The sequence below is a fragment of the Hypanus sabinus genome, chromosome 7 (assembly GCF_030144855.1).
Source record: "Hypanus sabinus isolate sHypSab1 chromosome 7, sHypSab1.hap1, whole genome shotgun sequence".
In the NCBI taxonomy this organism is placed as follows: domain Eukaryota; kingdom Metazoa; phylum Chordata; class Chondrichthyes; order Myliobatiformes; family Dasyatidae; genus Hypanus; species Hypanus sabinus.
Window position 1 is genome coordinate 141,077,898 of NC_082712.1, and position 17,543 is coordinate 141,095,440.

A 17,543-nucleotide genomic window follows, 5' to 3' on the forward strand; every position below is an offset into this window, starting at 1 on the left:
AATGTGATTTCCCAGCTCATTTTCCCTGAAGCGATTAAGTTATTCTGAACTGAAAGAAGCAAAGCACTTGTGGGAAGCCATTATGGAGAACTTGCAAATTCAGTTGGAGGTCAGGGTTGAAACAAAGTTGCCAGAGTTGAGAAGCAGTTGCTTTGCTAGTTTAGTTTGCTACTTTCCCTAAACCTGATGAGAACTTCATTAGGCATCTGTTGGTTGTGGAAGGTAAGCTCATTAAGTTCCTAATATCTGGCGTTTGGGCAGGGCTGGGCCTATATATTGGACAGTAAAAGCAGAGATAACCCAGGCTGGAACTGTAAACCAAATTTTGACTATATATTGCCATTTCTGTGATCATGAATTTGATTCATGTAATTGACTTCCCATGTTTATTGTTACTCAAGTTTCCTTTTGCCATTTAAGAAAAATGATGTAAAAGTCTCCTCCAATAAAGGAAAAGTTTCTTGGACACCCCCAATTACAGTTCATGATTTTTACAGTGCAGTTATCATTTCTCATTAGTGGTTAAAGAAATGTCATTTTGTCTCAGCATTGGATGTGTGGTAATGATTATTGCAGTTCATGTAAAAACCGATAAACTGCAGATTCTGGAAATTGGAAAACAATGAACATCTGAAGAGAAATGAAGTCCATGTTTTGGGTGAACAATCTAGCATTACAACGTCTTGCACTTTGTATTTTATCTGTTGTTTGTCTTTCATCTAATCTTGTGAATTTTCTTTTTGTCACTTAGTTTTAGACACAGCAGGACAAGAAGAGTTTGGAGCCATGCGAGAGCAGTACATGAGGACAGGAGAGGGTTTCCTGCTGGTTTTCTCTGTTACTGATAGAGGAAGGTATGTTTGAAACATGGTGTGGAAGAGAAATCATGTGGATTTTCAGTGTACCAAGTTTAACTTGATCTATAAAGTGCAGTATTGTTGGACTACCATTAAATCTTGCACTAGCTTGTAATCTAATAACGTAAGTTGATATTGATATTAGTTGATGAGTAGCTTCAAATTAGTGGTTTCCACTTAGTTGGGTCAAATTGGGACCACTCCATTTTGGCCCAATTAAGCCGCTACACTGATTAGCTGAAGGTTCATGGAAGTAGTTAGAAAGGTATAAAAAGGACAAGCTGATGTTTAAACAATACACACAAAATACTGGAGGAACTGATCAGGCCAGGCAGCTTCTATGGAAAGAGTACAGTTGATGTTTCAGGCCAAAATCCTTCAGCAGGACTGGGGAGAAAAGATGAGTCAGAGTAAGAAAGTGGGGGGAGCAGAGGAAGGTGATAGGTGAAGCTAGAAGGGGATGGGGTGAAGTAACCGGGAAGTTGATTGGTGAAAGATGCAGGGCCAGAGAAAGAGGAATCTGATCGAAGGCCTTGAAAGAAAGAAGGGAGAGGGGCACCCAAGGGAGGGAGGTGATAGGCTGGTAAGGAGATAAAGTGATGTAGTAATGATTGGAGGGGTGGTATTCCTGGTATTTCGAGAAATCGATGTTCATGCTATCAACTTGGAGGCTACTCATAGTGAATTGCTGCTCAACCTGTGTGGCCTCATTGCGACAATAGAGGACGCCACAGACTGACATGTTGGAATAGGAATGGGAAGGGAATTAAAATGGATGGCCCCTGGAGATCTAAGTTTTTCTGGCTGATGTAGCATAGGTGCATGAAGAAGCAGTCTGTGTCATGTCTCACTGATATACAGGAGGCCAAACCAGGAGCACCGAACACAGTTTATGACCCCCACATACTTACAGGTGAATTGTCGCTTCACCTGAAAAGACTCTAGGGCCCTGAATGGTAGTGAGGGAGGGGGCCTAGGGGCAGGTGTAGCACTTGTTCTGCTTTGCAAGGATGAGTGCCAGGAGGGAGATCAATGGGGAAGGATGAATGGACAAAGGAGTTGTGTAAGGAGTGGTCCCTGAGGAAAGCTGAAAGTGAGGGGGAAGGCAAGGTGTGCTTGGTGGTGGGATCCCGCTGAAGATGTGGAAGTTCTAGAGAATTATGTGCTAGATACAGAGCCTGTTGGGGTGGTAGGTGAGGACAAGATGAACCTATCCTTGGTGTGGTGGTGAGAGGATGGGGTGAGGGAAGATGTGCACAAAATGGAAGAGTTGATGGTGGAGGAAGGGAAGCCCCTCTCTTTAAAGAAGCACATCTCCTCCAACCTGGTGAAGATGATAGTCTGCCTTCTTGCAATGCTTTTGATGATTGTACCCTTCAATTCTTTGTTTTCATGGTAACATTTAAGATGATTGTTGATACCTTTGTAATTCCTAACTTGGAGTAGTTGAAATCATTTTATTTTCACTCCCGGGTGTTTCTGGCACCTCCCAAGTTTCAGTGGTTGAAACCATGGTGAGCAAAACAGTTCTAAATTGTCTTACTGCTTATTTCTTACCAACTATCAGTGACAAAAATCACTGCTTTTTGAACACAAACACATGCAACTGATGCTATTTAAAAACTGTTCACTCTAAGCATGATGTAGTGTCTAACAGCAGAACAAGTGCACAGAACTGACGCCAGTTTAAAAACTTTGGCAACGGTCTCCTGCCCCAATTATGTATCCCAAATAAACCAAGGGAATCCTGGCTCTTTTTCTCAATTTAGTTTCAGTTCTTTGAATTGTCCCAATGAACAGCTACCCTGATTAACCATAAGATATAGAAGCAGAAGTAGGCCATTTGGCCCATTGAGTCTCCTCTGCCATTCAGTCATGGGCTGATCCAATTCTTCTTGTCATCCCCACTCCCCTGCCTTCACCCCATATCCTTTGATGCCCTGACCAATCAGAACCTATCAATCTCTGCCTTAAATACACCCAATGACTTGGCCTTCACAGCCGCTTGTGGCAACAAATTCCACAGATTTACCATCCTCTGACTAAAGTAATATCTCCACATCTCTGTTTTAATTGGACGTCCCTCAATCCTGAAGTTGTGCCCTCTTGTCCTGGAATCCCATACCATGGGAAGTAACTTTCCAATATCTAAACTGTTCAGGCCTTTTAACATTTGGAATGTTTTTATGAGTACCCCCCAAATTCTCCTGAACTCCAGGGAATACAGCCCAAGAGCTGCCAGACTCTTTCATTCTTGGAATCATTCTTGTGAATCTTCTGTGAACCCGCTCCAATGTCAGTATATCCTTTCTAAAATAAGGAGCCCCAAACTGCACAATACTCCGTGTGGTCTCACAAGTGCCTTATAGAGCCTCAACATCCATCCCTGCTCTTATATTCTGTGCCTCTAGAAATGAATGCCAGCATTGCATTCACTTTCTTCACAACCAACTCAACCTGGAGGTTAACCTTTAGGGTATCCTGCACAAGGACTCCCAAGTCCCTTTGCATCTTTGCATTTTGAATTCTCTCCCCATCTAAATAATAGTCTGTCTATTTATTTCTTCCACCAAAGTGGACGACTGTACACTTTACAACATTGTACTTCATTTGCCACTTGATTGCCCATTCCCCTAAACTATCTAAGTCTCTCTGCAGGCTCTGTTTCCTCAACACTATCCACTCCTCCACCTGTCTTTGTATCATCGGTAAATTCAGCACAATGGCCCAATTAAATGGAATCCAGGGTATTTGTTTTAATTGTTTGACTTCATATTGAATAATGAGACTACATTTAACTTGTTAACTGGTGATATTCCCTCCAGTAGCATGGTAAACATACTGTAATTTAAATCACAATTTTGTCTTGTTGATGGTGGAGAGAAGACGTGAAATATTAGCAGTCATAAATCTGATCATCGTACTTGTGCTGTGAATGTCCAAGAGGTATTGTGAAGTTAGCTCCAAAGGATGAAAATCCAATTAACTGCAGATGCTAGATATCTAAAGAAAAATCTGAAAATGTTGGAAATACCCACCAGTCAGGCTGCATCTGTGGTAAGAGAAACTGATGACATTTCAGGATATTTGGGGTAAACATGGCACACATTTCTTTCATAAAGTAGAAGTAATAATTTACAGGGAGGTGAGGGAGCATCAGTCTCTAGAATATATTTTGTCTCCTTCCCAGTACTGATGAACAGTCAGTTCTGAAAAGTTAATTGTTTTCCCATAGATATTCCTTCACTTGCTGAATATTTCCAGCATTTTGTTTATATTTTATTATTTGAAATAATTTGTTTTCATTGTGATCTGTGGTTTTTGATCAGTTATTGCCTGTCCATGTCCATGAATAGGAACACACAGTGCACCATGTTCTGTGCTTTGTTGTGTAAGTCTTTGAAATCAATTTTGTCTACTAAATGGCTCATTCATTCCCCAATTCTTTGGCACATAAGACTCAAAAGTTCATACACTCAGTGCCACTTGTTAGGTACACCCTGTACACCTCATTAATGTAAATATCTAATCAGCCAGTCATGTGGCAGCAGCTCAGTGTAAACATGGTCCAGAAGTTCAGACCAAGCATCAGAATGGGGAGGAAATGTGATCCAAGTGTCTGACCGTGGATCAGTCACAACAGTCTCTGCAGCTCAGGGAATGGTGTGAAAAAAGAAAAAATACTCAGTGAGCTGCAGTTCAGTGGGTGAAAACTGATACAAACTGATAGGAAGGCAACTGTAACTCAAATAATTAGCCAAATTAACCAAAATCCACTAACATGAAATTGGACATAATGGAAACAGCATTATTAATATTTGATTTAAAGTGGTTGATGAATTTTGAAGATCTTTGCCGTTGTATGATCAAAGCCGGAAATATTTGTTGTGCACATTGCTTCTCTGATTCACTCAGCTGGCTTTAGGAAGTGAAGTGCATTGTCCAGGAAAGCCCCTGCTTTAATCAGTTTGTGAACTTGGGAGCAGTTCAATAAATTTGAGTTTGCAATTTTGTTTTTGCTTTTAATGAACAGAGTTGTTAAAACAAGCGTTAATTAGTCATGTTGATTGTCACTTGAAAATCACCTGCGTTAACCTTGTTCCCCCAGTCCTCTCCAAAATTACTCAGTCATTCACAGCCCCCCACTGTCATTCACTTAACTCAATTGGGCTGAGAGATATTGGCTGCTGCATTGACCCCTTGAGTTTTCTTCGATTATCATACTTTAATCAGTAGAGAAATCTAGTAACCTGTTGATGTCATCACGTGGCAGCATTTAACACAACAAATGAGCATGTTGAGAACATTTTGATTTTTTTTTGAAAAGCAGTGGAGGTTTGAATTCACTTCAGTTTAACTGTTGTTCCATACACATTTCAAATTCCATTAGGAATTTTGATTTGAAATTGCATGTCCTAACATATGGCTGGTCTTTTGGAAAAGCAAGTGGTTAATCTTCCAGTTCTTTTATATCCACTACTTTTAAACTGGCTTCAAACATGATTTCAGTTTTCTTTTGTGTGCAGTGGTTTACTCAATGTTTTGCTTGGAGAAATTAAATTCTGGTAGCCAACACTTGGTGATGTTCTTTTAATCAGTTTGGAAGCTGATTTATTTTGTGGTGTTGCCTACAGTTTTATCAAATGAAATTGGTTCGATTGAGGAAAGTACAATAAAAGTTGGAAACCTTTTAAGTGTTCATGTGATAGAAGAAGAAAGGCAATTGTGAATCAAACATAATGAAACATCATACAAATTTAGCAAAAGCTTTTGAAAACTCTTGATCAATTTTTTTAGGTCAGATCGAAAATGGGACTGGTGTGCATCAGATTAATTTTTCCTTTGAGAAGAACATAAGTTTGTATTAGACTCTTATCAAATTATATTCAAGATTTTTTTCTTACAGTTTTGAAGAAATTTATAAGTTCCAAAGACAGATTCTTCGAGTGAAAGATCGTGATGAATTCCCTATGATCCTTGTGGGTAATAAAGCTGACTTGGAACATCAAAGGCAGGTGAGCACCAGGAAGTGACCTGGATTTTCGTGATGCTGAACAGTGAGGTCAATAAAAATAAAAGCTACCTCCTGGGGTTATTGATTTTTGTACTTTGACTGATGTGTAGCTTCCTGACATATGCAGAAATGTCAGAAGGATTGAAACATCAGTCAAAATGCTAGAACCTTTTTTGTATAAAATTTAAAATTAAGCTCTTTGTATTTGTAAGAGTTTGTGCTTTCATGAATTATTCTAAACCATCAGCACTGTTTGGTTCTTTGAGTGCTCAAAAATGGAATTAATGCCCCAACTTGCTATGCAGAGCTATTGCAATACCAATTTAATTCTGACAATGGAAAACATCCTTTTTATATTAAGTTAATCATTGAAATATTTAATATAGAGAAATGCTTAAATACTTAATGAAAATAACAGTATTTTGTAATTTAGCTTTACCAAAATTAAACTTTGCCATTTTAGTCTAAAGTATTAACACGTTAATATTTTGCCTTGGCTATGACTGGTTGATTCCAGTTATTATCATCCTGTTCACTGATTTATTCCTAGGGATGGAAATCTGTCATACTCAGTTGGTTTAGTGTATGTGCCTGCAGACGTAATGACTTTTTAAACTGCCCACTGAATGTTCCAGGAAGCTATTGAATTTAAGATCAATTAGAAATAATAACTGACTTTCTCTGCCTGCATTGCCCATTGGTGAATTTAAGCTGCTTTTTGTTTTGGCTGTTTGGGATTCTGAATTGTCAAGGATGAATGAAGCTACTTTCCCAAATGGGATTGGGTAGCAAGGATGCATGTGAGGTTAGTTGCTGATATTTGTTGGTATTTTTATTGTCTAAATTAGTTTTGCCCTTTCTATCCTTTTGAGAGGTGATACTAAAATGTTAACTTTTAAAACATCTATTTAGGCTTCAGATTCAAGTAGGTAAGATCGAATTTTAACATCTGTCATAACTTGACAACATTCTCTATGGGCATAGGTATCACAGTTGATGAATTCATAGGAGGATTTGCGGAGGATTTTATTGTACTGTGCTTTTGGTGATCCTTAGCTAGGGGTACTTAACTGTTCAGAGCAATGCGTTAAGAAAATTAGTATTTTGGATCTTGAAGGTGTTGAATATAATTACATAAACTCGAATAGTTCAATTATTTTAACTTTGCTATAAGTATATTGTAATTATATTAGGATAATTGTGATTTGGATTTGACTGGAAAAGTGTTCACTAGGTAATGTTTCCTCCAGGCTAATTGTGTATAAAGAATATATTGACATAAGTACTCATCAGAAAAAGTGTAAAGGTCTTGTTTTATTAAAATAATGGTTAATACAGTACTAGGAATTCTTTTAGAGAACTATGGAAACTTCCCTAGTTTCATAATTGCAATGCACGTGCTTGAATTTCATACCATTTTGTTAATTTTTAACAATTACTATGAGTAATTTTTTTTCAGTTGCTCAGGCACAAACTATTCATATTTTTTAAAAAGATAGTTTCAATTGTGGCTGAATTTTGTTTCATTTTTATAAGCTTAACATGTGTTTCAAACTAGGTTTGCTCTGGGTACTTGATAAACCTTGTTATTATCATGTTGTCATGGGTGGCACAGTAGCCTAGTGATTAACGTAATGCTTTTCAGTGCCAGCTATCAGAAAATCTGGGTTAATTTCCTGCTACTGCCCTTAAGGATTATGTAAGTTCTTTCCATGACTCTGCACATTTCTTCCAATGCTTTGGTTTCTTCCACTTTCAAAGATGATGCTTAGGTTAGTGTTATTAAGTTGTGGGCATGCTATGCTGTCACAAGAAGCATGGCAATACTTGCAGACTTGCCCCCAGCACATCGTAAACAATGATGCAAATGATGCATTTCACTGTATGTTTCAATGCACATGTGACAAAACTAAGCTTATCTTTAAAAACTGAACTATTTGGGCTCTTTAATATTAAGTGCTTTCCATCAGTGAGAGAGTTTGTCAGAAGTTTTGAAGTTATCCAATTTTACTGAACAATAGAAATACTTGTTCGCTTTAATACAGTTTGTTCTCATGGGTACAACTGTCATGTTGAATCATTATATAGTTTGTTCCTTTTGTGAGTAGCATTATTAGTATTGTTGGGACTAACAACATTCCTGTTCACAGAAATTGAAGTGAACAAGAAAGTTGCAAGTCAGCTGATCAAGCCTGTGTGAGCAGGATTACTGCATGGATTTCTGATCTAAACAGAGTGCAGTCTGCTGTAACTATATTAGGTTTTCTTTGTTCAGTTCTATTTATGTGGCAATCTATGTTTTTAAAATGATGTCTCTTTAAATAGAGAGAATCTTTAGCTGTTTTGATCTAGTTTTGTCTCTAGTACAAGGCCTTAATGCCTATAAACTTTGTGAGTCAGTGTTTTGTCATGATTCAGAGTTACAAGGCAAATAGTTTGCAAATTTCAGCAATCAATCACCCAAGTTTTTCCCTAAACATTTACAATATAACTAACAATCAGTTATTCATGGCAATAAGCTGTTTTACTTGAGTATAACAATGCAGAAAACCATTTGCCCATCAGCTTCATGCTGCTGTCAGTGGAGATTCCATTAATCGCATTCCTCTTGTTCAGAATTATGTTTTATCATTGACCAATGTTGTGAAAATTGTTTTGTGGCAGCAGTACAGTGAAAGACAGAAATTACTAAATTGTAATAGTACAGAGGAATAATAGTGAGGTACTGTTCAAAGGTTCATGGACTGTTCAGAAATCTAATGACAGAGGGGAAGTTGCTCTTTCTAAAGGCTGATTTATACTTGTGCGTCACATCTATGCTGTAGGCACCGTGTACCCTAAGCTGTCCCTTCGCCGTAGGGTGATGTGCACCACTCCAAAAAATTAACTGGCGCGCTGGGACAGCGCAGACAGAAATAACTGTGATTGGTCCGCTTGGTAGCATTGCATTTCCTCCTATGCATTTCCGGTTGCTTCTTCTCCGCCGTGTCTGTACACCGATGCGAAATAGATTAACCAAATTGTCAAATCTACCTGCCGACATGCGAAAATGTTTGAAATGCATTTCCTCGACCATGTCTCTCATGAAGAAACTCAACACAGTGGCATAGAAACTCCACCGCCAACCAGCGTTTTGGCACACACCAGCGCTTGCTCACTACAGCGTAGAGTACGTAAAAGTGAAAGTCAGGGCTACGGTGTAGCCCGTACACACAAGTATAAATCAGCCTTAAATCTGAGCATGGGTCTTCAGACTCTTGTACCACCACCGTTAAGAACAAGGCCTGTCCTGGATGGTGAAGGTCCTTAATAATAGTTGTTGTCGTTTTCCTGAGGCACCGCTCTTTGGAGATGTGCTCAGTGGTGGGATGGCTTGTGTCTGTGATGGAGCTGGCTGAGTCTACAAACCCTCTTCAGCCTCTTGATCCTGTGCATTGGTGCAGTAGAAAAGTAGGTTAAGCACACAGGCTTGAGCTGCACCAACGTTGTTGTCAGTTAGGAGAATATGAATTAATATTCCGCACCGACGGTGGTCTCTTGATTAGGAAGTCAGGAATTCAATTGCAGAGGAAAGTACACAAGCACACATCTTGAAGTTTGTTGATTGGTAATGAGGAGAAGACGGTGCTGAACACTGATCAAATGCAAACTCACTGGCTTTCCATTGCTTTTGGAGCACCTTGACGACAACAAAATATGTCAGACTGATTTTTATTAATATTAGCTTGGTATTCCACATCACCCCTTCACTACCAATTAACACAGCAAGTTAATTCTATCATGATCAACTATCAAAGCACTTCATTACAGTAGATGCGAGTGCTATCAGTGATAGTTGTTGAGGCAGCTCATCTTGCTCTTGTATAATTGATGCCCCTTTGAAGCAGCTGGGAGCCTCTGATGGCAGCGGTAAGAGGTACCAGATGTGATTGAACACTCCAGCCAGTTAGATGGCACAGATTTTCAGGACCCTATCAGGTATGCTATCAATAAATGTGCATAAGTTTTAAAAAGGGGATAAAGTTGATCATTATAGCACACTAAGTGAGTTGTGCAGATTTTAATCTGATGATACAAAATGTATCTACTTTGGTGTGATGATATTCCTTAAACCTTTGCTATTCGACCTAATATCTTCTTATTGCCTTTGGTGAGCAGAGGCTCCTCAGTCAAAGAAATCCAAATGCTAAAACTAAGAATTTAAATTATGTCAGCATCACTATCTTAAGAATACGTAGAACTGCACAGCAGAGTCTAGGAAGTTTCTATGTATTGTTGAGAATTAATTGCCAGTTTATTAGACCCCCATGAGCAACAGTTTATAAATGTTATGTACTGAGTGGAAATGTTGCATAATATACATCACCTGAGTTCTTTTCTCAACTATGGATATTCTCATTTATTGGAAAAAGAGTGAGGGAGGTAGATTTGGGAATAGATATTTAAGCATGTGAATGCTGCTAGTTGTGCTTCCCTCTGTGCTTTAGATTCCATTGACTTCAGAGCAGAATGATGGTGAAAGTATAACTGGCTGAAATTCTTTTTCTTTCATTCCCCCACCTGTATACAGCAGTGATGACCAAAGAGTGTTAACACAATATATTTTGACTTTTTATAAATTGACTAGTAGATATAGTGGTCCAAATGGGTGGCACTGGTTTAAACAACATAATGACTGGATTCCTTTTGTCTCAACTTTATTTTTTTGAACACTACATTTTTCGAATATAATCTTCAAGACCATTTTGAATAATTTACTTCTGTCTTGACCTGTTCATCGTTTCAAGACTGTGGTTACTGTTGTGTTCCCTACTTAAAAGCAGTATGCATAGTGTTCTTTGGGGTACAAATCTACCAACAAGATGAGGGATATTGTAAGTAAAGGGAACCCAAATCAGGAATAAGTAAGTCCTTAAACTTTTCTGTATAGTACTGGAGAGTGTTTTGCATGTGGAGACCACTGGGGTATTTGAATCTATTGGTGAAGTACATTGTGATATTTTATAGTGAAGGTGTCATTTCAATAAAAAATTATTTTGCTGTTTGAATGGGCTTACGAGGTTGAGTTCATTAATCTTGTTCAGTTTAGAGATTTGAGCTAATAGATGGAATAAAATGTTTTTTTGTATCCAATGCTGTTTTCCCCCCTCAGAAACACATCCTTAAGCATTTTCTTGGAACTTTATACATCTGCTCAGTTTTGCCCATTAAACAGGTGTTCTTCAGCCTGTGGGTTGTATGTGGCCCATTCAGCACACAACAGCCCATGTGACATCCTATTTGAACAATGAAGATCCATGCTTGCAGTTTCAATGAATAGAGCTGCTACTTATTGAAAATATAGGCCTTTGACTGTGTTTAATCTCTAAATAAAGGATATTAATTATGTGCACACCTAGTTTTGCTTCTGCATATTCATTTGAGTGTTAAGCTCTGTAATGTATTGAGCTTTAAATTGGAAATCGCTGTAAAATTAACCTTTGAATGTATCTATATGCTTAGCCGGGTAAATTTAACCTTAATCTTGATCATCAGTAGAGAGATGGAAAATGTGATTAAATTGTACTTGCTCACTAATTTTTAGTTCAGATTTTATTAGCTTTATTTGTCACTGGACCTCCACTGCAGCCTTGATACAAATACAGACCAAAGACCTGAATTTGAGATTAGTTGAGTAGCTGCTTTTGATACAAAGGAAACTTTTTAGCAAGTGAGCATCATAGACCCTTTGTAAGACTGCAGTCAGAAAATATTCTGGTGGCTGGAATCTCGTCACAGTCCTTTGTGGGGGGGGGGGTGGCAAATGGAAGTTAACACTGATAGAATATTTTCCACCTAATGAATATATTTAAATTACAATGTAGACTGTCTACCATCAATACTGTGCATTGCATTTACTCACTAATGCTGATTCAAACACAGATGCATAGTCACAGATACATGGGAACAATATTACCTGCAAGTTCCTTTCCAAGTAGAAACATCGAAACGTAGAAAATAGGTGCAGGAGTAGGCCATTCGGCCCTTCAAGCCTGCACCGCCATTCAGTGTGATCATGGCTGATCATCCAACTCAGAACCCTGTACCTGCTTTCTCTCCATATCCCCCTGATCCCTTTAGCCACAAGGGCCATATCTAACTTCCTCTTAAATATAGCCAATGAACTGGCCTCAACTGTTTCCTGTGGCAGAGAATTCCACAGATTCACCACTCTCTGTGTGAAGAAGTTTTTCCTCATCTCGGTCCTAAAAGGCTTCCCTTTATCCTTAAACAGTGACCCCTCGTTCTGGACTTCCCCAACATCGGAAACAATCTTCCTGCATCTAGCCTGTCCAATCCCTTTAGAATTTTATATGTTTCAATAAGATCCCCCCTCAATCTTCTAAATTCCAGTGAGTATAAGCCTAGTCGATCCAGACTTTCTTCGTACAAAAGTCCCATCCCAGTAAGCAATCTGGTGAACCTTCTCTGTACTCCCTCTATGGCAAGAATATCTTTCCTCAGATTAGCGGACCAAAACTGCACACAATATTCTAGGTGCGGTCTCACCAAGGCCTTGTACAACTGCAGTAGAACCTCCCTGCTCCTGTACTCAAATCCTTTTGCTATGAATGCCAACATACCATTTGCCTTTTTCACCGCCCGCTGTACCTGTATGCCCACCTTCAATGACTGATGTACAGTGACACCCAGGTCTCATTGCACCTCCCCTTTTCCTAATCGGCCATTCAGATAATAATCTGTTTTCCTGTTCTTGCAACCAAAGTGGATAACCGCACATTTATCCACATTAAATTGCATCTGCCTTGAATTTGCCCACTCACCTAACCTAGCCAAGTCACCCTGCATCCTCTTAGTATCCTCCTCACAGCTAACACCGCCGCCCGGTGTCATGTCATCCGCAAACTTGGAGCATTTAATTCCCTCGTCTAAGTCATTAATATATATCGTAAACAACTGGGGTCCCAGCACTGAGCCTTGCGGTACCCCACTAGTCACTGCCTGCCATTCTGAAAAGGTCCCGTTTACTCCCACTCTTTGCTTCCTGTCTGCCAACCAATTCTCTATCCACATCAATACCATACCCCTAATACCGTGTGCTTTAAGTTTGCACACTAATCTCCTGTGTGTGACTTTGTCAAAAGCCTTTTGAAAATCTAAATATACCACATCCACTGGCTCTCCCCTATCCACTCTACTAGTTACATCTTCAAAAAATTCTATATCCGTCAGACATGATTTTCCTTTCACAAATCCATGCTGACTTTGTCCGATGATTTCACCTCTTTCCAAATGTGCTGTTGTCACATCTTTGATAACCAACTCTAGCATTTTCCGCACCACCGATGTCAGACTAACCAGTCTATAATTCCCCAGTTTCTCTCTCCCTCCTTTTTTAAAAAGTGGGGTTACATTAGCCACCCTCCAATCCTCAGGAACTAATCCAGAATCTAAGGATCTAAGTCTTATCCACTTGGAAATATCCTTTCATTGTTCTTGGGCCTAATACCAGGAGCATGTTATTTGGCATGAGTGACTGACGACCATCACCCAAAGCTAGTTAGGAAAGGCTCGTAATGTTATGCTTGCCACAGTACCCATGTGCAGAATGTGAATGCATAACTTGATCTGTTTCTGGGATTCAGTTCACAATATTACTAAGTACTACTTATGTTCTCCAGAATATGTATACACTCCAACCAGTAAACAGTTTTGTCAGTGTTGTACTATGCACAAATTTATCATATTCAATGTATCTTTCCTTTGCAGATAACGACAGAGGAAGGGCTGCAACTTGCGAGGCAGCTCAAAGTAACATACATGGAGGCTTCAGCTAAAATTCGTTTGAATGTAGACCAGGCTTTTCATGAACTAGTTCGAGTTATAAGGTAGGAATAATTGATGTAGTATGTAAAGTATCTTTCCCTTGTCAGGGATATTTGTGAAGACCCTAACCCTAACCCTAACCCTAACGTCCAAAAGGGACACACACCCCCACAAACCCTAGGCAATCCCCGATTAACCCTTGCTAAACCCACACAAACCGGATACCCTATGTTGAGAGGGGCAAGATTCAACAAAGGCAAGTGTGGGACCTGGTTAATGAAGGCGTGGGCCAGATCAAAGTGGCAGAGTCACATGAAACGGAATCTCAAGTGAGGAGATCAAAAATCACAAGAAGGCTTTTTAGCCCACTGCCCGCATAATCTCACCCTAACCCCAACCACCTCTGTGTATAAGATTCCTGGAGCAGTTTGATTGATTAAGCCCTTTTTGGATGATACTAGATTTAAAATTGTTTGCTGCCTTAGTCTACTATGGGCACCACAGCAGTGTAGCAATTCTGACATCCTCTGTAAACAAGTTTGTATGTGTCTTCCTGTGTGTGTGTGTGTGTGTGTGCTTCCTTCAGGTGCTCCGATTTCCTTCCATAGTCAGAAGACATACTGTTTAGAAAGTTAATTGGTCATAGTAGATTATCCCATCATCAGGCTAGGGTTAAATCAAAGGGTTGCTGTGCAGCCCAGCTTGAAGGGTTAGAAGAGCCTGTTCCACACTAAATAAATAAAATGAAGTTGTAATCTAGAAAACCATGTGTTGTCCACTCTATTGACTGGAAAATAGCCAGAGATGTTGATTGATTTGAATGTAGAAAGTGAACTAATGAATTTTGGAATGAAGAATTAGGAGATGCAATAAGCAAAATGAAACAGTTGCTTTATGGTGTACGTTGTGCGCGCATATTATTAAAGGTAGGAGTTGTTAAGGCATTTATGCCTGATCCCATGTATTTTCATTAAAGATTTGGAAGTCCAAACTCAAGTTAATTGTATAGTTGAGTATCACACCTTACTTATGCATTCAGTCATTTCATAAGTGATTTACCAAAATAGCATTACTGATAACAAAGCTTGCTTATTTGAAATAATTTATGAAGCTGAGGTTAATACTGAAGTTTAAGGAAAACAAGATAGATTATGGGGAGATTTAATAAATGAAGTTCTTGGAAATGAGGCTATTTTTATTAGTAGAAGATTGGTTAACATATGATGCAGATTCAAGCCTCTCTGGAGTATTAGCAGGGAAATCAGTATTTTTCTGTGTATTAAACTGTAACCTAGACTGCACTTTATGAAGTTGTGCTGTAGATTGAGTCATACATTTTGGAGGAAAATTTAATGCATTTTAAGGGGATTTGTAAGGATATAAGGAAATCGTGAAGACAAATTGGATTTGGTTTCAAAATCCTGCCCTGGCCACATTAGGATCCACTTTTGTATAGCGATTGCTCATTATTCTTTAAACAGAAACCTGCTTTCACTTGAGCAGAATTTAATTTGCTTATTTTATTTCCCTGCAGGAGATTTCAAGAGCAGGAATGCCCTCCTTCTCCTGAACCATCACGGAATGAAAAAGACAGTAGTGGCTGCCACTGTGTTTTAATCTGAGATGCTGGTTTGTCTGCTCTCAACAGCTGCCAAACCACCTGCCCCCATTTCTGCCTTCAAAAAAACATTTGTGTCAATCAATATTGCCTCTTTACTGCATGCTTACAATTTGGTCGCAGATTGCCTTAGTCTAATTTTTAAAAAAAGCTGGCTGTGATGTGCACTTGATTGGGGAGGGGGTGGTGGGGACACTTTGTCACCTCTCTTGCCCCCAAGGCAGGAGGTGAAGTTTAAGGAATATAAACACTAAGGCTGCTACTTAAATGTCATATTTCTATTTGTTTCAGGAATGATATTTCTATTTGATAGGAGAGAAAATTCAGAATGTAGACAATTGATTTGAGCTAATTTGCCTTGAAGTGTTTAAAATCCATGCTTACATGTCTTGTCCACAGTGCCATTTAACTTTTAATGCTATAATTATGCGTTAATCATTATTGTACGTAAAGATCCATGATTTCCAAGAAGAATAACTATCATATGATAAGTGAAGGGCAACAAGGAGGCGTAAATTTGTCATTTCTTTGTCCTGGATAAAATACATAGAAATAAGCCTTAAATAGCACTCGTTGGTAAGAGTCTGAGTTTTGTGCAATGCTGCAGTTTGTTCCAGTGGCCAAATCCAGTCAGTCTACTGTATTTATTTTAAGCAGTCCAGAGAGATTTTTGGGAATCAATGTGGCCAAACACCTGTGATCTCACTGGATATGAACATTCTTATTTTTTTTGTTTTTTTTTTTAAAAACCAATTTCACATCATTGTTGAGGAGTTCCAAGTCTTCTATTTGTCTTCCTTTGATGTGACTGTATTTTGGGATAAGGGATTCAAAGTGCTAAAGTGTAGTTGTTTTTCCTCATGTTATATAAAGAGATGGGATTGATTCTTCCATTGATGAAGATGATTAAATGTTTTTCTATATACTTTTATACATTATTTTCTTATCAAACTAGTTAACAAGTATTTTTATATGTTTGTAAACAAATATGCTTTCACAGCATAACTTGTGTATATGTAAAGATGAGTATTTAATTCTTGCATTTCACTTTTAACTGACAAACTTACAGGTATAATTTACAGAACTGTGGTAATACTTTCCTAAATATCCTCATGGCAGCTGGGTGTGCCTAGCTATGTCTGGTCATGTGCCTGCAGAATGTACCCACACAGACATTAGCATGCTCAACTATACAGAATGCTCTGACCAGGCATTTCAGAAGGTGGATATGTTACGTAAAATTTTGGAGTCTGAGAAGCTTGTGATATTTTTTGGGTTTGACTGTGAATGGTCTTTGAGTACAAGTTCAACGGATCAATAACTTGGTTTGAGATTTGTCCTTTGAACTGGATCGCTGGAAAGATGCACACAACAATCCTGATATTGTCTCTACATCAACTCCTTGAAGTTTGATCCTACTACAGCCTTGTATAGCTTCTGGTGCTAGAATAAAGGTTGATTAATTTAGTGGAAGACTTGTTATTTTCTCTGTGCCTCCTTTGCCTTGACACTTAATTATTAAATGTGTTAGTAATCATTGTTGACTAAATAGTGTCTTGGTGCCTTTTCCTATCTTCAGATGAATTGCTCTTACTCAGTGTATTCTGTCTTGAAGTTTGATTGCAGCATTGTTAGTATGCTATTTTCATACCCATGTAATATTTCACAAAAGTTGGATGCATTATACCATTCAGTGTAATGTCTATTTGCAAAATCTTGGGGGTGGGGTGGGACTAACTGCTTGGCTTTTAATGTTGGCATTAGTTTATACTGGATCAATATCAGATGAACAGCTGAGGGGCAGGTACATAACAAAAACAGGAAAATGGAATCATTCCAGTAGACAGTGCAGGCATATGGGCATAAAGCATGTGGAAGAAGTGTGAGATTAAAATGCATCTAATGGAAGGAGTTGGGCTAGTAAAGCTGAATTTAGCGTTGGGGATATGATATTGTTGTCAGACGTGGTTGAAAGGACAGCATTGGCAACTCAAAATTCCAGGGTATAGAATCTTTTGGTGAGGTGGTGTAAAAGAAGAGGTGGTATTGTTATATTTTTAAGGAATATTATTTCAGTATTGAGGAGTAATATCCTCAAAGTAAAGCCATATAGGTGGAACTAAGGAACTAAGAGGCTAATTGCTTTGATGCATATTTTACTAAATGTCTCAATATTTAGAGGGGCAGTTATGTAGAAAAGTTGCAGATAGGAATAGGAGTAAGATTA

General features: G+C 38.7%; 1 protein-coding gene across 3 annotated transcripts in view; it reads left to right on the forward strand.

The window, feature by feature from the left end:
- The window catches only part of rras2 (RAS related 2), a 74,968-nt gene extending 58,185 nt beyond the window's left edge, over positions 1-16,783 (forward strand). For all 3 annotated transcript variants that reach the window (XM_059975782.1, XM_059975785.1, XM_059975783.1), the window contains exons 3-6: positions 752-854; positions 5,764-5,872; positions 13,642-13,760; positions 15,233-16,783. In XM_059975782.1, coding sequence (XP_059831765.1) covers positions 752-854; positions 5,764-5,872; positions 13,642-13,760; positions 15,233-15,320 — 419 coding nt within the window. In that variant the 3' untranslated portion in view covers positions 15,321-16,783. The remainder of the gene's footprint in view (positions 1-751; positions 855-5,763; positions 5,873-13,641; positions 13,761-15,232) is intronic.
- The last annotated feature ends 760 nt before the right edge of the window (positions 16,784-17,543 follow it).